The following is a 22,130-nucleotide window of genomic DNA, read 5'->3' as shown; positions in this document are numbered from 1 at the left end:
CGCCCCTGCTCGCCTCTGGCATGTGGGAGAGCCAGGGCCGGCGCGGGCCGCTTCTGACCTTCGCGGTGTAGGGGAAGATCCCCACGTCGCTTTGCCTTGGCCTGCGTACCTCGTACGTTTTCAGGGTGCTGAACAGAGGACGCCTTGTCTGAGGAAGAATTGGGATCTTGGGAGTAATTTGCGTTGGGAGAGGCCTCTCTGGGTCGTCTGGTCCAGGGTGTGGTCAGAGCAGGGCAGAGAACAGTCGCACATATCAGTAGAAGGTAGCCTAAAAATCAGGTTAACTTCTACCAGTATATTAAACCGTGTTAGTAGACCTCAGTTACACCAGATGCTGAAGCAGCAGCTATGTTTTTTGCTAGTACCAGGAGTGCACTTTTGAAGTGAATCTACCCCTGATCATGCTTTGGTTCTCATCCTGGAGTAGTCTTGGTGCGTGTGAAGTGTATTCCTTTCGCACAAAGACCTCAGGATACGCTTGGAAGAGTTTCATGTGCTCCGGCTGTTAACAGGCATTCTCTCCAGCGGACCCCACCAGAGCTAGTCTGAAATGAAACCTCTACAAAACGCACGGTGTGGGCATCGGGACCTCAGCAACGCCCGTTCCACTTGACAGAACCTCTCTTACTGTCCTGCCCTGCTTGTTAATGTTGATGTAGCCTGTGCTTGCTCAGTTCCAGTTGCAGGTGTGGCAAAATAGACTATTGCCTAGACTCATGCATCCTTACCTGTGCCGTCTTCAAGGGCTGCACGTGTGCCTGCTTCCATCTGTTGAACTCGGGTACGAGGGAACTTAAATGTACGGTGCAGCTGGTGTTGCTCACCAGTAAGGCTGGATCTAGATGGTCGGTGACCTGTGTGAAGGAAGCTGCTTCTGCAGGTGTACTGTTTGGTGGGCTTTCAGAGAGTCTGTCTGTCATTAGTCATGGGGGGTCCTTTGGAACTAACAAAAGTAGGTGTAATATTTTGCAAAGCATGTTACATTCTTTCGTCATCGGTTCTAGCGGTTAACATCTAAGTTGTTAAAATTTATATCTTTGAGCTGCAAACAAGTGATGGGTTTTTTGGATCTGGAGGCATGATAAAATTACTCTTAAGAAGAAAAACATCCTTTGCTAAAAGTGAAAGTGACTAAATACACAAAAAAGATCCATGTGGTTTTAATAAAAGCCAAGAATACTATTTACATAAGTATTTTCATCATTGGCTACATTATGCTGAGGGGAAGTATATGTACCTAAATGCCAATTATCTGTCCACGTCAAAGGAATTTGCAAGCATGCAAAGGGTTAAGCCAAACCTATGGGTTATAAAATTGCTCTTGCAGAAATAAATTGCTTGAAAGATAGTTTTCTGAAAGGCTGTTTTCTTCAAGAGGATAGTCACATGCAACCGAACAATGAGTCTAGAGCTGTAGAAACAGTGCAGAGGGACACTTGTAGTAACGTTTATAAGCTTCTCACCACTGGCTGGTAAGACTACGGGCGATGATGGTTATTTGTAAAATTACAAGAGACTGTTTACTGTTGACTCTATTAAAAAAACCAGAAGGCTTTCCCCCCACCCTCCCCCTTTCAAAATTAAGGTAATTTTGAAGTCCTACTAAAGATTCTTACTGTAACTTGATATACCTGGACAAAAACCTCCTATGTGTAAAACAGCAGTTTCTATGTCTGTTTTCCCTGTGTAGGAAAGTTAATATTTTATCTTGGGAAAGCTAATAGTTTTGAACAGAAGTCTCATCAAATCTTTGCTTCTCTGCTTCCATCATCCCATCTAAGACAGCAGTTCAGTATTGTCTTTATTTTAATTATGTATAAACATCTATGTCTGCCAAGACACTCGCTACAGCTACCTGAAAGGAGGTTGTAGCGAGGTGGGTGTCGGTTTCTTTTCCCAAGTAACAAGTGATAGGACAAGATGAAACGGCCTTAGGTTGAGCCAGGGGAGGTTTAGATTGGATACTAGGAAAAATTTCTTCACCGAAAGGGTTATCAAGCATTGGAACAGGCTGCCCAGGGAAGCGGTTGAGTCACCATCCCTGGAGGTATTTAAAAGACGTATAGACATGGCACTTAGGGACATGGTTTAGTGGTAGACTTGGCAGTGCTAGGTCAACGGTTGGACTCGATGATCTTAAGGGTCTTTTCCAACCTAAATGATTCTGTGATTTTAAGAACTTGAGAAAGTAAATCCTCACAAAATGATGTGGGCCAAATCCATTTGAACACCTATGAATTTAATGTAACATGGTGGAAGATTAGTAACTTGCCTAGTCGATAATAGAACTGGGAAAAAAACCTCAGAAAACAAAGATGTGTTTCATTCATAGGTTTCTGAGATTTAGGCAGAATTTACTTGCCTGAACTCCAAACTATAATCTTGAGAATGATTACTCAAATGCAGTCCTGAACTCCATTTGTGCCATCTTTTATACTTTGAAGCTCCCAACACATTTCAGATTCGACGTGGAAGCACCTCGTCTGTATGGGAGAGGGAAGCTCAACATCTTGCCCATAGCTAAGCCCGAGGGATAGACTAGGCCTGTGGAAGGGCTGAGTGGGTGGATGGCTCTTAACAGAATATGCTTACCTGGCTGGGGAATCATGGGTTCCAGCTGGGGATGTTGCTGAACAAGTGCAATTGCACTACTATGATAGTCTCAATGCACACTTTTTCATACGGTACTTTTTTTCCCTTGCAAATCCAACTTTTCATCTCAGCATTTTAAGTTATATGTAATCCCACAGTTACTATTGCAGTGATATATAGATTCCACCATGCTGGGTTCAGTTGGTCTTACAAAATTTGTATTGGACAAAAGCATTTACAAACCACTTCTGCCCTTAATGAAATAAAAAGCAGTAGGAAGAGTTAAAAAAACAGGAGCTAGACAGTGTTGCCATCTTTAAGAAAATTATTGTAATTAATGCACATCTGCTTTATTCATTTACTACAACTGATACTGAAAAAAATTTCCAAGAATTTGTTCATAGGAAGCTTAAATGTCACGTTTAGCCCTGCTAAAATACTGTTTTGCCCCAGTTTTGAAGCTAGGAGCTCCCTCCTCCAGGTTTGCATCATCAGTGGACACCCAAACGTTAAGGAGATTTCAGAAGAGTGAGTCAGCCACGTTGACTGAAAGGGTTTCAGAGACCCAGTAACAACAGAAAGTTGAAGATGGCCGTTGTTATAAAGCTCAATGAGTTAAAGATTTAAATAGTTCAGAAAACTGTTTTAACAAACTTAACAGCTTAACAGCTATTAAATACAAACTCTCTCCATATGGGAACATTCAATGAGGCCATTCAAAGTGTAATAGTTTTTTTTTAACTGACTCACCAGAAACGGAGCTAATGTACCTTATTCACATTTTATTTAATATTTTTTAGTGCAACAGTAGAATTACTTGTAATTTAATGCAGAATTTTTGGGCGCTTTATGATATGTCTAGGTCAGAAAATCCGATCAATCTCTTAGCAGTATTTCTGCCTCTCATGTTTTCTTCTGTGTATTTCTCATCCATGGTCTATGTCACATCTCCCAGCACTTAGAGAGTCCTTACAAACATAATGTGCTGCCAATTCATTAACACAGATTTTAAACATCAATTATTATACTTGTTTCTTATTCAAAGGTGATGATTGGTCTCTTCACTGAATGTTTCATACATTTCATAAATGACAGTAACTGGTGTTTATAGCATATAGTTAGCCTTGAGTCTTGGCAGAGCAGGATCCCAGTTTATGTAAGGCACTGATTTTGAGTAGGCCACACTTGATATTTTTGCCCTGGTTTTAGGTGAGCACTTTCTCTTGAGTAGCTTTTAGCTATAAAATAGAGAACAGAATGCTTTATATAAGCATCGGTTAGCCTCTTTTTTCCAAACAACTTATACAACAACTTGCTAAAGGGGTAAAAGTAACAATCAAACCTCAGAGCAGTTAAATAATAGCCTGAGACTGTGCAGTTAGAAAGGTGTCTGCATTATTACTCCTTTTTCTTTTCTGTAAATAATTAATGACATCCAACGCATAGCGTGTCTTAGCTGTTACACAGGATGTGAAAAGCATCCAGTCAGCATTTCTCTGAGATACCATTCTGACGAGGATGCAAATTCCATTGTGTATTTGCTGGGGCCAAGCTAGCTCTATGCACACCATGCTTAAGAGACCTATTTCAGAAGCCAAGAGCAACTTCTATTACTTCACATAAAAACAGGTGACTGCTTAGGGTGAGCTAGCTAACTTTTTTCTACTGAAACTTAACAGCAGTAAACTGAAGTTACTCAGCATACCTGTAAACACAAATACAGATTTTTCACAGACTTCTCCTCCAGAACACAAGTGCTTATGGTTTCCCTTCAGACCACAGAATCACATGGCTCAAAGTAATGTAAAGAACAACCTTTGTCCTGAATCAAGGGCATTTTTATAGAGTACATGTGAACAGGCTAACTAGTTAGAAGAGTGAATACAATTAAAAAAAAATAATCTGTTTTAGTCTGTAGTTTGTTCTTGAAGGTCACTGGATTACTTTTAAGGGCACCACAAGCAATTTGTTGACTTAACTATAAATTCCGTGTCTATGCATTAGTAAAATCTGCTATAATTTTAAAGCAAAAGGTCTTGCCCAAATCAGAGTCTTTTGCTTCAGAAATTATATAAATAGCATAATCGTACTGTAATCAGCCAACAACAAAAATAAGCTCTTTAAAGTTATTTCCACTCAATAATCGGTACAGAAGCGCTTCGAAGAAGCAAAAAAACAGCACAAAAGAATTCAGGCTTTGCCAGCAACAGACTGCGCTATGCTGGCACAACACAGTGAGTGAAGTTGTATGGATTACGTTAGGCAGTACATCAGACTGGATTGTGATAGTGATATAGTCTGGCCTTAAAGATCTATGAATCACAAACAAATTCCTTGCAAGATGAAACAAGTTTAACTTGAAAAGCACTTCCAAATCCTACTTATTCTCCCTCTCTAATCTCAGTATTGGAGACAGTAGGATGATCAGTTTACTTCGTGGTTTTCTAACAAATTAAAACAAGTAAAAAAAATCAGCATTTTCCAAAGTGCCTACTTTATTTTGGAGTCCTGGCTGGTGAGGTTTGTGCCCACAGAGTAATTCACTTGCTTGCAAATCTCTTAACCTAAGTCTCTCAATTTGGTGGTGCCACTTTTGATTTAAAAACAAAATAAACTTCGGTTTTTAAGTAGCCTTTTCATTCCTGGCAGAAACTGGTATTTTCTGAATGCCTAACAAGACCCTAATGTCTAACGTGTCTGAAAAACAGTATTGCTGTTACAAATCTCTACAGAAGGATAAATAAAGCTGCTTAGGGGTCCTGTTGAAACGAAAAGCAATTGAAATGTGCCCATGGTGCACAAGTGGCAGCCCCCAAGCTGAGTCCTATCTCTCTAGGATCAGTGAGATCCCACGGAGTGCCTTTTCTGCCCTGGCTAAGAGAGAACAAAACCAGCTGTGAGCGCAGCGTATCTCCAAGGTCAAAACACCTTTTCTTGGGTTTGCACACAACCAATCTGTGAACCTCCAACCTGCAATCGTCTCATCCATCTTACCTGCAAAGGTCCTGACAATGAGTTACATCACTGTCTGAAAGTTCTCTCCTTGATTAAAGCACACTTGTCACTGCACTACAGATTACTGGTCTTTTCAAGTGTTAACAGCCTCATATTAAACAGCTGGTATAGGAACAATACAAAGGTACAGAAATGTAAACCACCTTCAGTCTGTGCCACTAAGTCAAGGCAGAATTAACTGAAAAGAGAAACCCAATGACTGTTGCACACAGTGGGCCCATAAGTATGTCTAACATTACTCAGCAGAACCCTGCCGACTGAATGCATCACATTCATTGTTCACTGCCTGTGAACTTCATAAATCAAGAAGTCATGCCGATCTGTTTGCTTCCTAGAATAGGCAAAATCCGTACTGGGGCCCAATTATGTACTGTGCTATTTCAGAAAAAGGCATTTATATAAATTGTACCTTTTGTAAAGTTTCCTTGAGGCATTAGTTTAGTTTTGTTTATTAAAAAAACAGGTAATATTTTCTTCTTTCATAGCAGAAGTACATGCAAATTTCTCACCATTGTATTTGAAGCCAAAAGGCACCCTTTTCACATACTGCTTTTCAACCAATTGAACTGTACAGATAGTAAAATCTTTTTGTCTCATTTGTAAAGAACATAAAAGCATGGCATCAGCAAACAGCTTGCTTTTGAGACTGTACTTGTTTGCTGGTTTCTTTGGGCTTTAGATAGGGATCTTTTGCTGATGTCTGTGGGAGCTACGTGAGACCTCCAAGGCAGCCTGAAAATCTTGAGATGCGTGCCTAGTTTACCAGTGATTCACTCTGTCATGATCAAAAAGTCACTGAAGTTCTTACCTGATCATTTGTTATTATTAAAAAGATATATAGAAGTCAGAAGTAGACTTTGTAAGGAAATTAAGTATCCAAGACTAGCAGAGCTATTGCAGTTTTTGAGTAAGTCCTGACACAAGAAAGATGTATGTTCAAATCAGTGCTCCCATTTCGACTCTCAAAGTTTTGCGGATGGCCACATGTGCACAGACCTAGCCAGGGGGGAATGTCTTGGCACCTGCTTCCTTTTGGAACGCCATTACCTTCATATTCCAGCCTGTACATCCACACTGAGGGGCAGATTCTGCCTACATCCCTGGAAGGAAACAAGGTGTTACATAGGCTCAGTGTGTATGTAACACTTGCTATCTGTAGCTGCCAACTCTTTCAAAATGTGGAGCAGAGGCTGTGGTTACGCTTTTACACAACAGCTTCAAGGTCACAGCACTTAACTCTGCTGATGAGCTGCCCTCTCAACATCATTTAGTCTCATGGGCTGGAAATGTAGAGGCAAGGGCAAAGATTTTGTCTTTGGAGGGGGGAGGATGGGCAGAGACACCTGGAGGGGAAGAAACTGCCACCAATTGAAGGTGGACTGCCCAGGGACAGCCCGTACAGAGAGCACGTATTCCTAGAGGAGAGAGAAGCAGCAGCAGATGGTGGCTCACTAGAAACAGATTAAAGCAAGCTGGTACGGAAACAAGATGTGGCATCAAAGGTCAGTTCAAATCAGAAACGAACTGTTCCTAGCAGAGCTCTGACTTGATTGGGAAATGAGAAACCTGGGTTAATTTCCCTGCTCAGCATGAGGAGGTTCAAGCCTACATGCCCCATTTCCCCAGAGAACAGTAACCTCCACACTACCAACCTGGAGAGAGGTGGTGGGAGGAGTGGGAGGCGGTGAGATGAACTCTCCCTGCATGTGTAAAGATTCATTTCCCCTCACACTGACTGTAGAAGTTTTCCTGTGTGATGAAGTGTACAAATCCCAGTGCCATTACTATTGACAGAGAATAAGTTAATTGTATAATATATACGTTAACTTGCCCTTCAACTGTCCCAATACTTAACGTACCTGGTATCTTTCGGACAGCGACTTCTTTTAGGCAGAATGGCATTCTGTGCGGCAGAGCCTGCCTAGCGCTGCTGAACCCAGCATGGCTGACAGGTTACAGTCTACTGGCACCCACATGTAAAACCTGCTTTCGTCATTGAAATTCAGCTATGGGATAGGCATTTTAGAACGTCTGTGATATTTAAAATTTACATGCATGATAAATAAAATTACCTCAAAGAAGTACGTTAAGCACTTTCTGAACTGCAAATATATCCTTCTCTAGTCCAGAGCTGGGAACAACTACTGTCATCACTCCCAACAGCAACAGACTGTTCTGAATACTCCTCCCTCCTCTTTCCATAGGAAGATTGTCAGAAAAAACCTTTTATTGTCCAAAGCATAATTGTTTTGCTTATGTACAAGAATAAAGAAATTAAAAATGCACAACAGATATTTGCAATATGTTTTATAAACACTAAACCATATAATATTAAAAGTGGTTGATTTAAAAAAATCCAAACATTTCTGCACATGCTGAAAGCATAGCCTTTATATTTGCCATTAAAGTGCTGTATTTTTGAGGAATACTGAATTTGGTAATGCAAGGAGATAAAGAACTAAGCCGACATTTCCTTATGATACGTAGCTCAGATATATTATATGCTTACTGGAAGAAAAGTGTTATCCCATTAAATAGAATGTGTAAAATTCTGTTAAAATTGTATCATTTACTGAAAGAAGCAATTCTCAAGTGGAGGAAGGGCTGTTATTCACTGGAGGGCTCCAGAGAAGGTCAGTCACCAGCTGCTAGCTCCTCTTTGCTTTCAGCTGCTCAACTCTGTACTAAATTTTTTTATATGACTATTTCACAACTGCATCTGCTGCCACTGCTCTAAACTCAGCAAGGAACAGGGAACAGTAGGACAAAATTGTTTCTATAGCGAATCAAAGGACACAACTGCCTTGTGGAAGCCTTTCTTGAATAAATTATGGTCTACGGGGAAGAAGATCACTCTCTTGTGAAGAGCAATAACCATTTTAGAAGTAGCTTCACATGACTGCAGTTGGTACAGTTGAGCAATTTTTGCAATCTCTACTTTCTGATTGAGAGTAGTGACACTGGGGTTTTCACTGTCCATGGAATTCAAGATGAGAATACACAAAATAGCGTCTCAATGCCTTGGATGTCTCCCATTCTGGAAGATAAACAAATCCAGTACACTGGTGTGAAAAAAATAAACCCAGCAACTTTACAAAAAGAATGCTACTTTTATTTTCAAATGCTGTAAAAAGCCTCATATAAATTTTTATAATGCTTCTATGTAACCTTCCCAACCACAACTAATGAAACAGTCTAGGAAAAATATAGCAGTTGCCATTTTGACTCCAAGAACGAGCTGCTGTAATACATCAACATTAAAAGGACAAGGTACAGTATGTTACAATGCTTGTAATTGCTCATATTATTGAAAAAGTGAGAGCACTTCCTAAGCATTAGAGTATAACCGGGCCAAACTGCAGTATTCCCTACTTGCTGTTGCAGAAGGGGAAAGTCACTTCTTTAGGAGCCGGCACAACACCCTTTGTACTGCTTATGCCCATTTATCTTAGTAGTGTGGAGAGCTTTCAGCAAGCCCCTTTGCACTTAGGTGAATTCACCCACATCAGATGCTGTTATTCCATACTGTATCCAACGGCTCAGGTGTTTAACAACTGACCTATAAAAATAAGACTTATGTAACTCTCCAGCAAGGCAAATTTAACAGTGCAAATGCAGTATCAACAATATTTGATTTCTGAATGCTGGCAATTTTTTTTAACTCTTTTTGCACAAGAAATAACCTCTGCTGACGTCCTGTACCTAAGGCCACTCACTCACGCTGACTGGAGATGGAACAAAGTACAAAAGCTCAGCTGCGTTTCCCAATCCAAGCTTCCTCCCCAGTTTCAGGGTATTCAGATCCAGAACATTGGATTCAGGCTCACCACTTCCATCGATGCACTCAAGTTTTCCCTGCTGGAATAGGTTAACTTCCCAGCAAACCTCTGATAACAATTTGTATACGCAATTCCACATTTTAACAAAAGTTAACAAAACATATTTCCAGAAAATAAGTTTTCACATGGTTGCAATCATCAAGCCATTTCAGGATCTTTGGTACTCCAAGAATAAGAAAAATAAATGGCACAGTGACAAACATCACCAAAGGAAAAAACACAACCATCCAAAGGAATAACACAAAAACAACAAAACAAAAGATATGTTGCACTTCCATTTTTTGAAAGCCAGTGTAAATTAACCTTCTTTTAAATCCATTACAGTGTCACAGTTTCACCTTTTAAAAAAATTCTATCATCTTAAAAACAGTAGTTAATATTTTGTTTAACTTGACTTAGTTTAAAATAATGCTATGTTTAAAAAAAAAAAAAATCAACTACCACAATACAGGAGTTTATGCTAAATAGGCTGCAGGCTCTTTCCCTATGGATATAACTCCTATCTGAGCACTGATATGATTAATCATTTGCAATTTTAAATGAGTATTATCTTTAGTGTTACAAATATAAGGGTTGAGCTTTTTCCCAGGTTTGTAAACCAGTGAGTATGTACAGACATAGTTGTTTAATAGATAGCTTTAAATTAAGTGTGTATTTATCTCCCCTCCCCCAAAATCCCACAGGAAAAAAAAAAAAAAATCACCAGTATTACTGAGCATTTGCAGTTTCCACGAAACTTATCTTGTCTTAGCAAGTTCAAGCAAAGACTTCTTTTTATATTATGCAAATAGGGTTACTGTGGTCTTTTGAAATGTGTTGTTCACAGGAATTCCACTTCTGGTGCACACAGAGCTGCATGAATGAGATTGGAAATTAAAACTAATAAAAACTCTCTTTTGAATAGCCGTGTCCTTTGAGACCAAATTCACATCTCCTATTTTCTGCCCAAGCTCCTCAGACTTGGTAGAATGGATTGAAGGCCTCAGAAAAGGATTTTCCTTTCCTGAGAAGCCTCAGAAGCTGCTAGGACACTGGCAGAATAAAGTCTGAAAATGTAAAGGTGGATTTAAGTGAGTTACTGTTTTTGGACAGTCTTTGGATGGATACAGGTTGAGCTTCACTACACTGACAAGGCTAAGAACAACACTGGCAAATTTCTGAGGGATCTGGCCCCAACGGCAGTAAAGGGGTGTTAATTAGCATAAGGTCTGGGAAGAAAAACTGAGAGATCAATGAGCTGTTCCCACGTAAGTCTAGCATTTAGGCAAAAGTTTAGCTTCGCCACGTTCTGATATAACACTGTACAAATTGGATGGGCCCTGAGGCACTGGCTACTCCTCTGATAAGCTGAAGACTAAAATCTTTTGTAGAAATGCAGTATAAATAACACATATTGGATGCCTGAAGGGAAACAAAATATTAGAGGAAAGACATCACTGAAGCCCCTGAGGAACCTAGTAGCTGTTGGATTGGGAAAGACTACATGCACATCAGTAAGCCACTAATGCCCAGAAACCTTGCTGGTAAATGGTCTTTTATGCAGCAGATGAACACCCTAGTGTGTTTTTAAAGCATACAAATAATTCAGAACAGCTGATACCATGGTGCCTAACAGCAATAAATATTTCTGTAATGGCTTTATAAATAGTCACTTCCATTTTGCTGCAAAAACCAGTCTAATGGAGTCTTTCCTACTGTATGCCAAAACATCCTGTGCTTCACTCTGGTGGGTGTTGCAGAGGTTTGAGAGTGCCTTTCACTTGCATTCAGAGGAGGAAGACAGCAACAGTGACTCTGCTTGTTCAATTACTGGGGAATTGTTCATTGCTGTAAATCTCTTTTGTAACCAGAAAATGACGTCAAAGATCTCTACTGTATTGCAATAGATTCAAAGTACTGCAGATAATATGCTAGTACAGGCAGAGATAGATAAATTTGCCAGAGACCAGATAATTGCAAACTGTTTGAGGAGTGCAATTCAATCCTGAACTGCTGCTGGGCTGAGAAGCAAAACCATACCCTGCATATGGAGAGATTTCTGCTTCAGTTTCCTCAACCTAGGAGAAGGAGACCTATCTCTGCTGTCAGTTTGTCACCATCCTGCACTGGGGGAAATAACATTCAGGTGCTCTGCCCAATTCAGTCATGGCTGTTTGTGGTTCCTGGAAACTGGGCTGCAGACTCAGCCTATCCTTTTTAATCCCATGGTCCACATTAGATGGAGATACTAGAAGACGATGGAACCCACAGGAGAGTCTGAATGTAGTGGGGTGCTCCATTTGCTTTAGCTTGGCAGAGGCTGCTACAGGGTATTATGGAAAGAAAAGGCTAGATCAGGATCGCTTCTGCCTGGAACTTCTTAGAGAGACAAAAAAGAAAAAGCAGCAGTTTGATCACTTTTCTAGAATACATTTTGCAGAAACAGAAAAGGCTATTTGAATTACGAGTAGCAAAAAGATGATCTTTACAGCAGAGGCAGGAATGCAGTCCTGGAAATTCTGCCATCTCTTCAGAACTTGGTATCAGAAAGTTTCCCTTCTGTTAAAAATCTTTATATTTTTTAATCGGATTCCTTTTTTCTTCTGAAGTTGCCAACAGGCATCATCATCTTAAACAGTAATACCCATCAATTATCATTTAAAGCAGAAATACCACTAAACGGATCACAGTGGAAAAAGGAAGAAAAAGAAGAAGGGATGATTGGCCGATAAAGCCCTTCAGTGAGGAAGTGAGGGTAGGCAGGGTACAAGTAGGCCCACAGAACACTGCTATTTAAAATAATTCAATGTTGCCACACTCATGGGGGATCTGCACACCACAACTGGAACACCCTTGAGCAACTGCTCAGAGAATTTTGCAAATGCGGACAATGGTTTTTATACTGCGTATCTAAAACCCACCAGGTAAGCAGTATAACAACAATGCTGCATAAAATGATATGTTTTACTCCTGGGTGGATTAGATGGTTTACAGTACAAAGCCACAGTACAGAGAGGCATGATTAACCGTTATACACACATAGGCAGTGCAGTTAAAGGGATGTATGTTCCTTTTATTCCAGTACCTTTGTATAATAAAGTTAACAAAAATATTCAAATATTAAAAAAAAAAAAAAAAAGCCAGCTGGCACTGCCAACTAATTCCTGTAGTAGTCTTAGAAATCCTAATCCTGTAGAATTTCCTTGTGAAATCGATGCGCACCAGAGTCACTGTATTGATAACTAACGCCAAGCGGGTCTGGTGATGCAGCTACCTGAGGTTTCTATTTTTATATCTTTTGCGGGTTTGTGTTTTGTTTCACAACTTTCCGGCTTTCATGTAGGAAGGGATCGAGCCACGCTGCGTGAGCCCTTCAAACCTCTTGTAGGTATAATTGAGGAAAACCCAGTCTTTGGATTTGTAGTCAGGTTCCGTTGTGTTTGGCACTAGAATTCAGAAACAAAAGTAAAGACAAAACAAAACAATTAAAAACAGCACTGCTTCTGAGAGGACTGTTCACAGAGCACTGACATAAACAGCCCTGAACTCTTATTTGCCTAGTCAGCAGAAATTCCTTGAAGAAATCCTGTTTCTAATCAGGTCAGTTGCCTTTTGTCAATGGTCTGAGAAGAATTATAATTTCAGCATATGTCTCTGAAGCAGAAAAAGTTCTTTTTTTTATTTGTTTGGGATTTGGGTTTTTTTGGTATGTGTACACACCATAACAGACTCCCATACCTGGACAGGAACCTCTAACACACCCACAGGATATACGATTATGAAAAACATAACATTTAGGATGCTCCACGCACAACAAACACACATATACATATCGTGTTATCCTCACAACAAACAGAAGAAAAAGATACATCCAAGTTCTCCCACGAGAACTGCACATATTACTCTCCTAGGACTTCCTCCCTGCTCATAGCTTCAGCAAGGCTTGTACAGCCTCCTTTTATTTTACGAACAGCCCACATGGCTGGCTTGCTGCACATGGACATTCACTGCAGTGGGCTTCTATATTTAGCTCTCTGGTTACTACTCTTAGAGTTCTATAACAATATTTTCAACTCAAGATGCCAAACACACCAATACTAAAGTTTGTATTTAGGTGTCTAGGTGTACAGTACCATTTTCAGTGGGTCTGAAATGCCGAAACAAATACAAATGTACTTGGCATTATCCAAATATGGACTTAAACAGCTGAACTTAGGCACTGGAGATTGATTGCTTTTGCATTAGAAGGACAAACTTCCTTGCCATGAAATAAAAGCCATTTCACAAAAAACCCCCAGCTTTTTGATAATTCTTATGGTTGTTAGCACATCTACACTTATCTGTCATCAATTAATCATCTTTATATATCTATCTTTAAGACACTAATAATTCACTGAAAACAGTGGGAGCTGTGAGAATTTGGCATGTCAGAGAATCAAGCCTTTTATGTATAAAAATTTCCTACTACTTGCCAATAGAAATTAACAATTAAATTTAAATGAATTGCAGAGCCACTCTAGGTTCATAAATCACTATGTTAAATAATCATCTGTCTGCAAGTTTTTGCCCACAAATATCTGAACATTATGTTTGGCATGAAACTCAAAAGTCATTAAAGATCAAAAGCAAATCAGTGCATAATGTTTTAGCAGAAGTTGGTTAGACAGACTGTATGGTAGAAAACTGTACTGTTTTCTGTGCTCACTATATATGCAAACCATTTTTACTAATAGATTTAACTGTTAATATCTGTGAGCTTTTATTTTTTTTTTCCCCTCTAAAGTTCTAAGGACGTAGAAGCTATGAGAGATCATAGGTTTACATTTATATCTGAAAGAAAACTCTCTAGATCAAGTCTGTATATTACCTTGATTAGGGTATCAGAAAAATGAATATAAACAACAACAAAAGCATCTGTGGTATATTCTGACATGTCATAGATAGAAATTTGGAATTTACAATGGCAGTCTCACCTGGCTGTAAAATATCAGATTCAGGAAATTCATCAAAGTTGGAAGTATCATCAATACTTTTGATTTCTATAGGGATTGCAGCTGGTCTTTCCCTGCAAATAGGAATAAATACCAGAATAGTCAATACTAGGAAAAGATACATTAAGTTCCAGTTTTGTTTAACTTAGCTTTTTACAGTTACAACGTCCCTTTAATTTAAAGCACAGAGGTTCCACCGAGTCCATCAGAGATGTATCTTACTCGCCTGTTTGCTGACATCATGGGGAGATGTACTGGTTTCCTATCTAGCATTAGTATCTTCTTGGCAAACTTGGGGAAAACATAATTTTTCCCATTAACTGAAACAGCATTCCACACTTATCTGCCACATAGCTATCACTACGATCTTGGTTGTTACCAAGAACAACTGTGGTTACCTTCATTTCATAAACCCAGCCTACCCAGCCGAGCAGGATTTTACTTGCATTTGGAGCCATCAGATATGTTGCTTTACAATTCCAGTGCTCATCAGCCTAGACCTCATCCAAATACTTTTGACTCTAACTCTTATTTCTGACACTCAGTCGCCAGTATTTCTCATCCAAAATAGGTTGGCTCTGACATGTTACTGCTTTATTAGCTCAACAATTAGGCAGCCCTTTAAGAAGTTTTAACGTGGCTTTCAAAATTGCTTAAGTCATCTGTCCCACGAAAGCATTCAAACTGGAACACGGCCCTGTGGGAAAGTCATTAATTTACACCTGTAAACTTACTATGGTTGTAATTATTACAATTACAATTAAATCCACTTCTGGGTGGAACAGAGAAACCATTTTGCCAGGTTGCCAAATGTGGCATGAACAGATACGTTACTGCTCTTGCTGCTTATTAATGTCTCCCACGCTGAAAAGATAAGTTAAATGAGGCTTTCTGCACCAGAAGAAATGAGAACTACTAGAGCTGGACAATCACACGCCCACAGTATGGATTTTCTTGTAGAAAACTGCACTATTACTGAAAAAGCAGACTATCTCAAACCTTAAAGAGCTGAACAGTAGCTATCATTTCAACTGAAAGTATCTGTGGGGCCACCAAAGTCTGCTCTAAAGGTGTTACCACTTTGGGTACGTGCAGATGTAGCTCAGCACCTGCAGGCACAAGCTCAGGCTGGAACTGGTACGGCTGCCTTGGCCAGGACCTCTGCCCAGGCTTGGCCCAGCAGAATTTGGCCACAGAGGCTGCAACTCTGAGGTGAGTCAGTGCCTCTGCCCAGCACTGCTGTAGACATACCGGTTCACTCAGGTGTAGTATCTGCAGCATGCAGTAAAGACATGCCCTGTGTTTTCCTCCTACTTGCTGCCTCTCCATTCATCTATTTCCCCTACATTTTTGGAATAGAGTTTGCTTTTCTTATGCTCCTATTACAAAAAAAGTCAATGACAGCAATTGCTGCAGAGCCCATTACTACTGGAGGAGGAGCTCTCTGCTGATATCAGAGCATACATCAGGAATAACACAGCCACCCTACCACAATTTCTTTACATCCTGGGCACTCTGGGGCAATCTGAGGCATCTAAAGGCAATTAAACTCTGATCAGATCTATGAATGTCAGCAAGGCCTGGAAACCTTTGCTGTCACCCACCTACTGCCTGCCTGTAGGCTGCCCTTCAAAATAAAAGATAAATTGGAAATAATTATCCTTGACATCATAGTACATGAAATTCTTGCTTTCATGGCTTTTATTCTCTCTATAAAATGTGTGTGTGTATATATACATATATACACATACCTGATATGTCCCCAGTCCACTCCTTCAAAAAATGGATGACTTTTTATTTCCTCTACTCCATTACTACCAATTCTATTTTCTGAGTCAATACAAAACCTGAAAAAGTGGAAAAAATAAAGGGAATGTTACAATAAATGCAGATGGAAGCAACAGCAAATAAAACTGCTGTGGTATGCTGTATCAGGAATTTGAGGAAATTGTGCCATCACTTGGGGTAACATACAAGCAGCCCGTTGCATCTAGGAAAGAAGGGAAAAAGTAGAAGCAGAATATTATTGGAGTGCCAAAACAAAAAGCCATGATGACAGTAACTTACACCTTTTCTAAACTGCTGCATCGCCATCTTCAAAGTTTGTGAAAAGCTGCTGCAAGTTTTAGCCCTGTAAGATTAGTTTGGAATGGAGGCTTAAGTCCCTACCACTGAAAACTCCTCTGCATGTTCTCAACTATTTAAAACCCATGTTTCAAAGTCACAAACAGGAACAAATACACTTAGTGAAATAGGACTACTCTCTGATGTCACATTTTGAAACTACAATAAGCTAGACACATTCAAAACATGCCATGTCCCTGTTCTCCCTGTCACCCTCTCTTCCCTCTCCTTAGACATCCAGGTGCTGGTAGTACAAAGACTCAAGGCCTATTTCTGATATGGCCCAGCTACATAACCTCGGCTCAGACTCCAGAAGAAATTGACAATTTATGAGAAGCACCTGTGAGAAAGTCCATAGAGTCAAGTAAGAAGAAAAAGGTGAAACTGGAGACAAAGACAGGATTGTTGAGATGGGGACTGTTAGCTGCTCAAGTAGGCAGGAAAAAAAACACCAACAAGGAAAAGTACAAAATCTTAAAGAAACAAAATAGGGAGGTGAAAGTTCTCTGACAGCAACTCAGTGACATCGGGGATTTTTTCCAGGGAGCAGCAGAGGCTGACCCTTCTCCTCTGGACTGACACCCGCCTGGACTCATGCCTAGCCGGCTGAAAAAGACTCTGACGTATCTCATCAAGGAGATGATGACCATACCAATGCTTAGCCTAAGAGTTCGTTAAATCCTAGATATCTTTTGTATGTGTTAGCAAAGATAACTGCTTTATATTTTTACACTGTCCTTGCAGTCTCTTTGAGGATGGCAAAAGGTGTCAACAGTGACACAAAGAGGGAAGTTTACAATAACAGGAAAAAACCCATGTCAAACAAAAAGCTTGGTCTTGCCAAGTGTGGAGTCACCTGACGATCTCCTGGAAATGGGGAGTACTTGGTAGCATGGGGATGTGGGCCTCCTGTTGCTCTAAAAGTCAGCTGGCCTTTGTTAAATGAAATCCTGTTTGCCTAGATGAGCAAAACCTCTGGTTGTTGATTTAGTTATCCTGAACTCATAATCTCTCCACACAGTCACATCATCCAGATTCACAAGGCATTTTTCACATCAATACAACGCAATACAAAAAAGGTCACCTTCTTGCTACTTAGTGAAATTTTCAGCAGGTAATTTAGTACCATAGCAAGTTAGGCTATAAACTGTCTGCAATTATAGACTGTAATGTTCTTTTACTTGTAGTTGAGTGTCACTTGGGAAAAAAAACCTGCTTGTATTTCTACTGCAGCCCAGCCAGTTGGTTGATGCCAAGTACTAATAATAGACCTCAAACCTTGTAACAAGAGTTAGCCAGACCAGGTCTCAGGCTTTGTCTGAACTTGAGCTTATTTTAGTTTAGTTTTAACTGTATCCATAAAAATAAAGAAACTTTAGCTTTGTCTGCAACTTTCTTTAAGTTGAAATATATGTTGTCTAACTTGTCCAAGCTGTAATGGACAAAGTACTCAATGGCCAGGTATTTTTTGCCTGCTGTTTTGACCTCATTTTAGTAAGTGGTCTGTAACTAAAGATGTTTTATCCTAATTTAAATCCTTCCATGTATGGAGAAAAACTAATAAATTCAAGCAGTCATTGTATAAGTAAATTCATGAGCAAGACATCTTAACAAATAAACTGCCTGAAATATCTAAACATGTCCCAAACACAGCCAAGACTGAGGAGGAAGAAATCCTCAGCAGCAACACTGTACTCTTTCCAGCAGAGAACTCAGGATGCTGACAACACACAGGAGAGGTTAAGCAGAACACTAGAGAAACAGATACTGAAAACATAATAAAACTGTTATACACGAACTTATTAATGAGGATTAACAATAATTAAATAACTTGAACTGTTAGTATCACTGTAACTGGATTAAGAATAACTGTTTGTTGGATGCTGCTGGACCACTGCTTGGGCTAATAATAAATTCTAGTTCTTAGCTGTGCCTACGAAGTACGTTCCCCTTTTTGCTTGTAACAAAATTGTGTAAGCTTGTAATATTATCTCTGGGGAAAAAAAAAAAAAAATAAAAATCAAAGCCAAAGACCACATCCCCCCCGCAAAACCTCCCAGGGCAAGAGAGCATTTCTGCCTGACCTTGACACCAAAACCCCTCGCAAGAACTTCAGTGCAAACTGAATGGATTAAAAGCTGTTAAAATTAAAAATTTTGGAAAAAGTGAGTAAATCCAAACCATCCGAAGATTTCTGTTCAGTACATTAAATGCTGGTGAGTGATTATTTACTAGTTCTCTCTGAGAAGAGAAAAATTGTGTGTTAATTTTTTTTTTCCTTCTTCTTTTTCGCAGTCCATTCTGTTTCTCCTGATATCATGGTACAAATCAAGATCATTATAGCTTATTTCATCACAGTAAACAAATGCCAGAGGGAAAAAGACTAAAAAAAAAAAAAAAAAAAAAAAATCTATCAAGGATGGTGACAGAGAAGAAACCAACCTTCCCTCCAATCTAAAGCTTCCTTCATGCAGAATGGAAAGTTAACATAATGGAAGATGACTATGTCTGAGTGACTAGCCAGAAATGGGCTTTTGTTACTGACCTTAGAATTAAATCCTTTGCTTTCTCTGAAATGGGCACTTCTGGAGGAAATACCAATGTTTCTTTCCAGTTCATAACTTTCCTGTAAGTCTCTTGTGGCGTTTCTGAGCAGAAAGGTGGATACCCTGCACAAACAAATAGAAAAATAAACAAGCTTTCCCAGAAGAGGAAAGTGACCTGGGCCTCTGCTTTTGCCACTACGACTCCCAAATCTAACAAGTAGTACCAGCCAAAAGTTTACTCTTTTGTAATGCAACATTAAAGGTGTTTTGTTACTTCCAAGTAATGAGACTGAACCTCAAAAACATTTAATAGTGAACAGTTATTCACTGAAACAACTAACTGAGGCATCATCTCTTGCTGTCTTCTTGGAAAGGTGGGAGGACAAAGTTTTCTGGAAGCTGAATTTGGGGCTTACTTCAGGTAGAACTGAATAAAATTCTGGTACCTCCACTATGCAGGGGATCAGACTCAGTGAACTAACGGACCCTGTTACCTTTGAACCCTTTGAATGATTCTTAAGTTGGGGTCTTTAACATACCTATTAGCATTTCATACATAATCACTCCCAAAGACCACCAGTCACACAGCTTGTTGTACCCAGTCTGCATAAATACTTCTGGTGCAATATAGTCTGGGGTTCCAACAGTAGAATATGCCTGGAAAAAAAAGAATAAACTCTTTGAAAGATAAATACTACGTTTTTACACTTCACAAAACCTTTTCCTGGGGATTCACATATAGGATCTTGTTATTCGGATAGACAAGAATGCTTAATTTGAGAATTCACAGTATCTAAAATCCCAAGAACATTATTCTTTTACATGAGTAAGCACAGAGAACCTTGAAAGTAAATGGAAACCATCCTCCTAAATGTGACAAAATCATAAAATATTCCCACTGCAATATCAGAAGGTCATCTTAGCTAAAGTTTCAGGTAGCCGCATTACTAAAATACCCAAGAAGTTCTGTTGCTGTTGTAGTTGGTTTTGGTTTTTTGGGGTGGGTTTTTTTTTTTGTTGTTGTTTGGTTTTTTTTTTTAAAAAGGGATAACCAGTGGTAGATTCCCATGTGTGACACTCTGATACACTAGCTGTTCCATGTATTACCTTGTCTTCATTGCAAAATTTATTTGAGCTCTTACTGGACCCAGGCTCGGTCTTTTTAACCTTTTAATTGTGCAGCCTAGATGATTCTGACTAATGACTAAATCTTTGGCTATTTGGGAATTTCTCTTTACTGATGGAAAATTTTGCACAGGGCTGGGGGGGATATACCCCCACACTAACAAAACCCCACAAAACCAAAAAAGTCCACCAAAACCAGTTTTGCCAGAAAAACCTTTACTTTCATTTGTCTGACCAGAAACAAAAGACTTCATTTCATTGGACAGAACCAAAGTTTTGAACCAATGGAAAACCAAGAATATGGCTCCTTTTCAAATAGTGTTGATACAAGTGTCATTTTGGCCTTTTATTCTCTCTGTTGGACTGTCTCGTGATTCATATAGCTTCACCACACAGTTCTGCCACATCAGTCTTTACTGACCTGGAGATGTAGTCTTTCCAGGAATCTAACTCCAAGTGGGAGTAAGGGTGTGAAATACAGCCCCTATGAGGTGGCATGATTGCAATGTAATCTCATTATGTCTCATGAGGAAAGAAAAAACAACCCAAAAGCTTTCTGGGAATACTGCAGCATATCACTTTTTAAACAGAGTGTGCAAATAAAAAGTTCCAAAATTTGAAAACTGAGGTTTTTACAACTGCTATTTGGTGAAAATCAGGAGCAGGGCTGAAATTCTGAAATCCCGTGGCTGACAGATACTTTCCTTTGATTCAGTTAATGCCACAGCTCCCTTTATCACTTGACCACTCTTCATTATAAACCCAGGCTGCAGCACTCCATTGCCAATACCCTCCACTGCCTTTCCATCATACTCCCATTCAGCGGAATGACAAAGAAGTTTTCCCCACAATTCTCTGAAAAAGAACCACAAAGCTACGCATCTTCTTGCGACACTGAACTGCAGGAATTAAACCCAGTTCACACACAGCGTCAATACCAGCTCAGTCTAGGAGACAATCTCAAGATACTCAAGAAAACAGACAGACAAAGCAACCCTGATCTCTGAGCTATTCCACAACTGGAATCACTAAACCACCTTCTTTTGAGTTATTTGCAATTTTAGAAGCTTGAAGAGAGTGACATCTGTGATGGATGAGGGCCTTTCAGATTTTAAAAACCAGTAGCATTAATGTTGAATTTTTATTTAACGTTTTCTGTAAATAGTTTAAAAGAAAAATAAATTATACATAATTTCATTAACTCACCAGCTGTCGCCTGTTCTTCTTCCATGTTTCTGCTTTCCTCTTTGAGTTCATATTCTGAAATGCTAATTTACAAAATAGTTATTAGATAATAAATGCATTTGTGAGAATTAAAAGAAAAGATTGATAACATTCTGTTTTGAAAGAATAACTATTTTGTATCTTTAGAATGCTTTAGTCTAGAAACAAATATTTAATTATAACTGGAGATGGGAAAATGAAAATGAATAACTAGTGTCCAATTTGCAGCTGAAACTCATACAAGTAGGACACATGATCAGCAATTCTAAATTAGAACTTGCTAAAAGTTTTACAGATTGATCTGAGATCAGCAGCACTTATCGTTGCAGCTGGCAACGTATATTCAAATACGGGCGATGGTTTTTTAAGCAACAAGAAGAATCCAAGAACTGCAGAAGAATTTTACATTTGTAGAATAAAACACTAACGAGGATGTGTCACCAAGGCATGCTGATGAACAACTTTACTCTTATGAAAAGCTGCATGAGATTGTCACTGACTTCAGAAAGTTGGCACATGAAACCCATGTCCCTTCTGCAAGAGTGTTTCTGTAACTTCGCTAACATTGTTATGAAAAATACATTAAAATACAGACACATTACATTATGTGTATGTGTATCTGTGTACGAATGTGCAAAAATACATTAACACTGCAGAAATCATAATTTCTTTCCTATGAAATGCTTCCATGTCCC

The 22,130-nt window shown here is 39.3% G+C and overlaps 1 protein-coding gene across 1 annotated transcript in view; it reads right to left on the bottom strand.

The window, feature by feature from the left end:
• Positions 1-8,697: 8,697 nt before the first annotated feature.
• STK38L (serine/threonine kinase 38 like) overlaps positions 8,698-22,130 on the bottom strand; it is a 38,195-nt gene continuing 24,762 nt past the window's right edge. Inside the window, exons 9-14 of the mRNA XM_052789910.1 lie at positions 21,418-21,479; positions 19,626-19,743; positions 19,086-19,209; positions 16,168-16,263; positions 14,399-14,490; positions 8,698-12,871 (exon numbers count right to left, since the gene is read on the bottom strand). Coding sequence (XP_052645870.1) covers positions 12,744-12,871; positions 14,399-14,490; positions 16,168-16,263; positions 19,086-19,209; positions 19,626-19,743; positions 21,418-21,479 — 620 coding nt within the window. The 3' untranslated portion in view covers positions 8,698-12,743. The remainder of the gene's footprint in view (positions 12,872-14,398; positions 14,491-16,167; positions 16,264-19,085; positions 19,210-19,625; positions 19,744-21,417; positions 21,480-22,130) is intronic.

The sequence above is a fragment of the Harpia harpyja genome, chromosome 6, assembly GCF_026419915.1.
Source record: "Harpia harpyja isolate bHarHar1 chromosome 6, bHarHar1 primary haplotype, whole genome shotgun sequence".
NCBI classification, from domain to species: domain Eukaryota; kingdom Metazoa; phylum Chordata; class Aves; order Accipitriformes; family Accipitridae; genus Harpia; species Harpia harpyja.
This window is presented reverse-complemented; position numbering and strand designations above follow the sequence as displayed.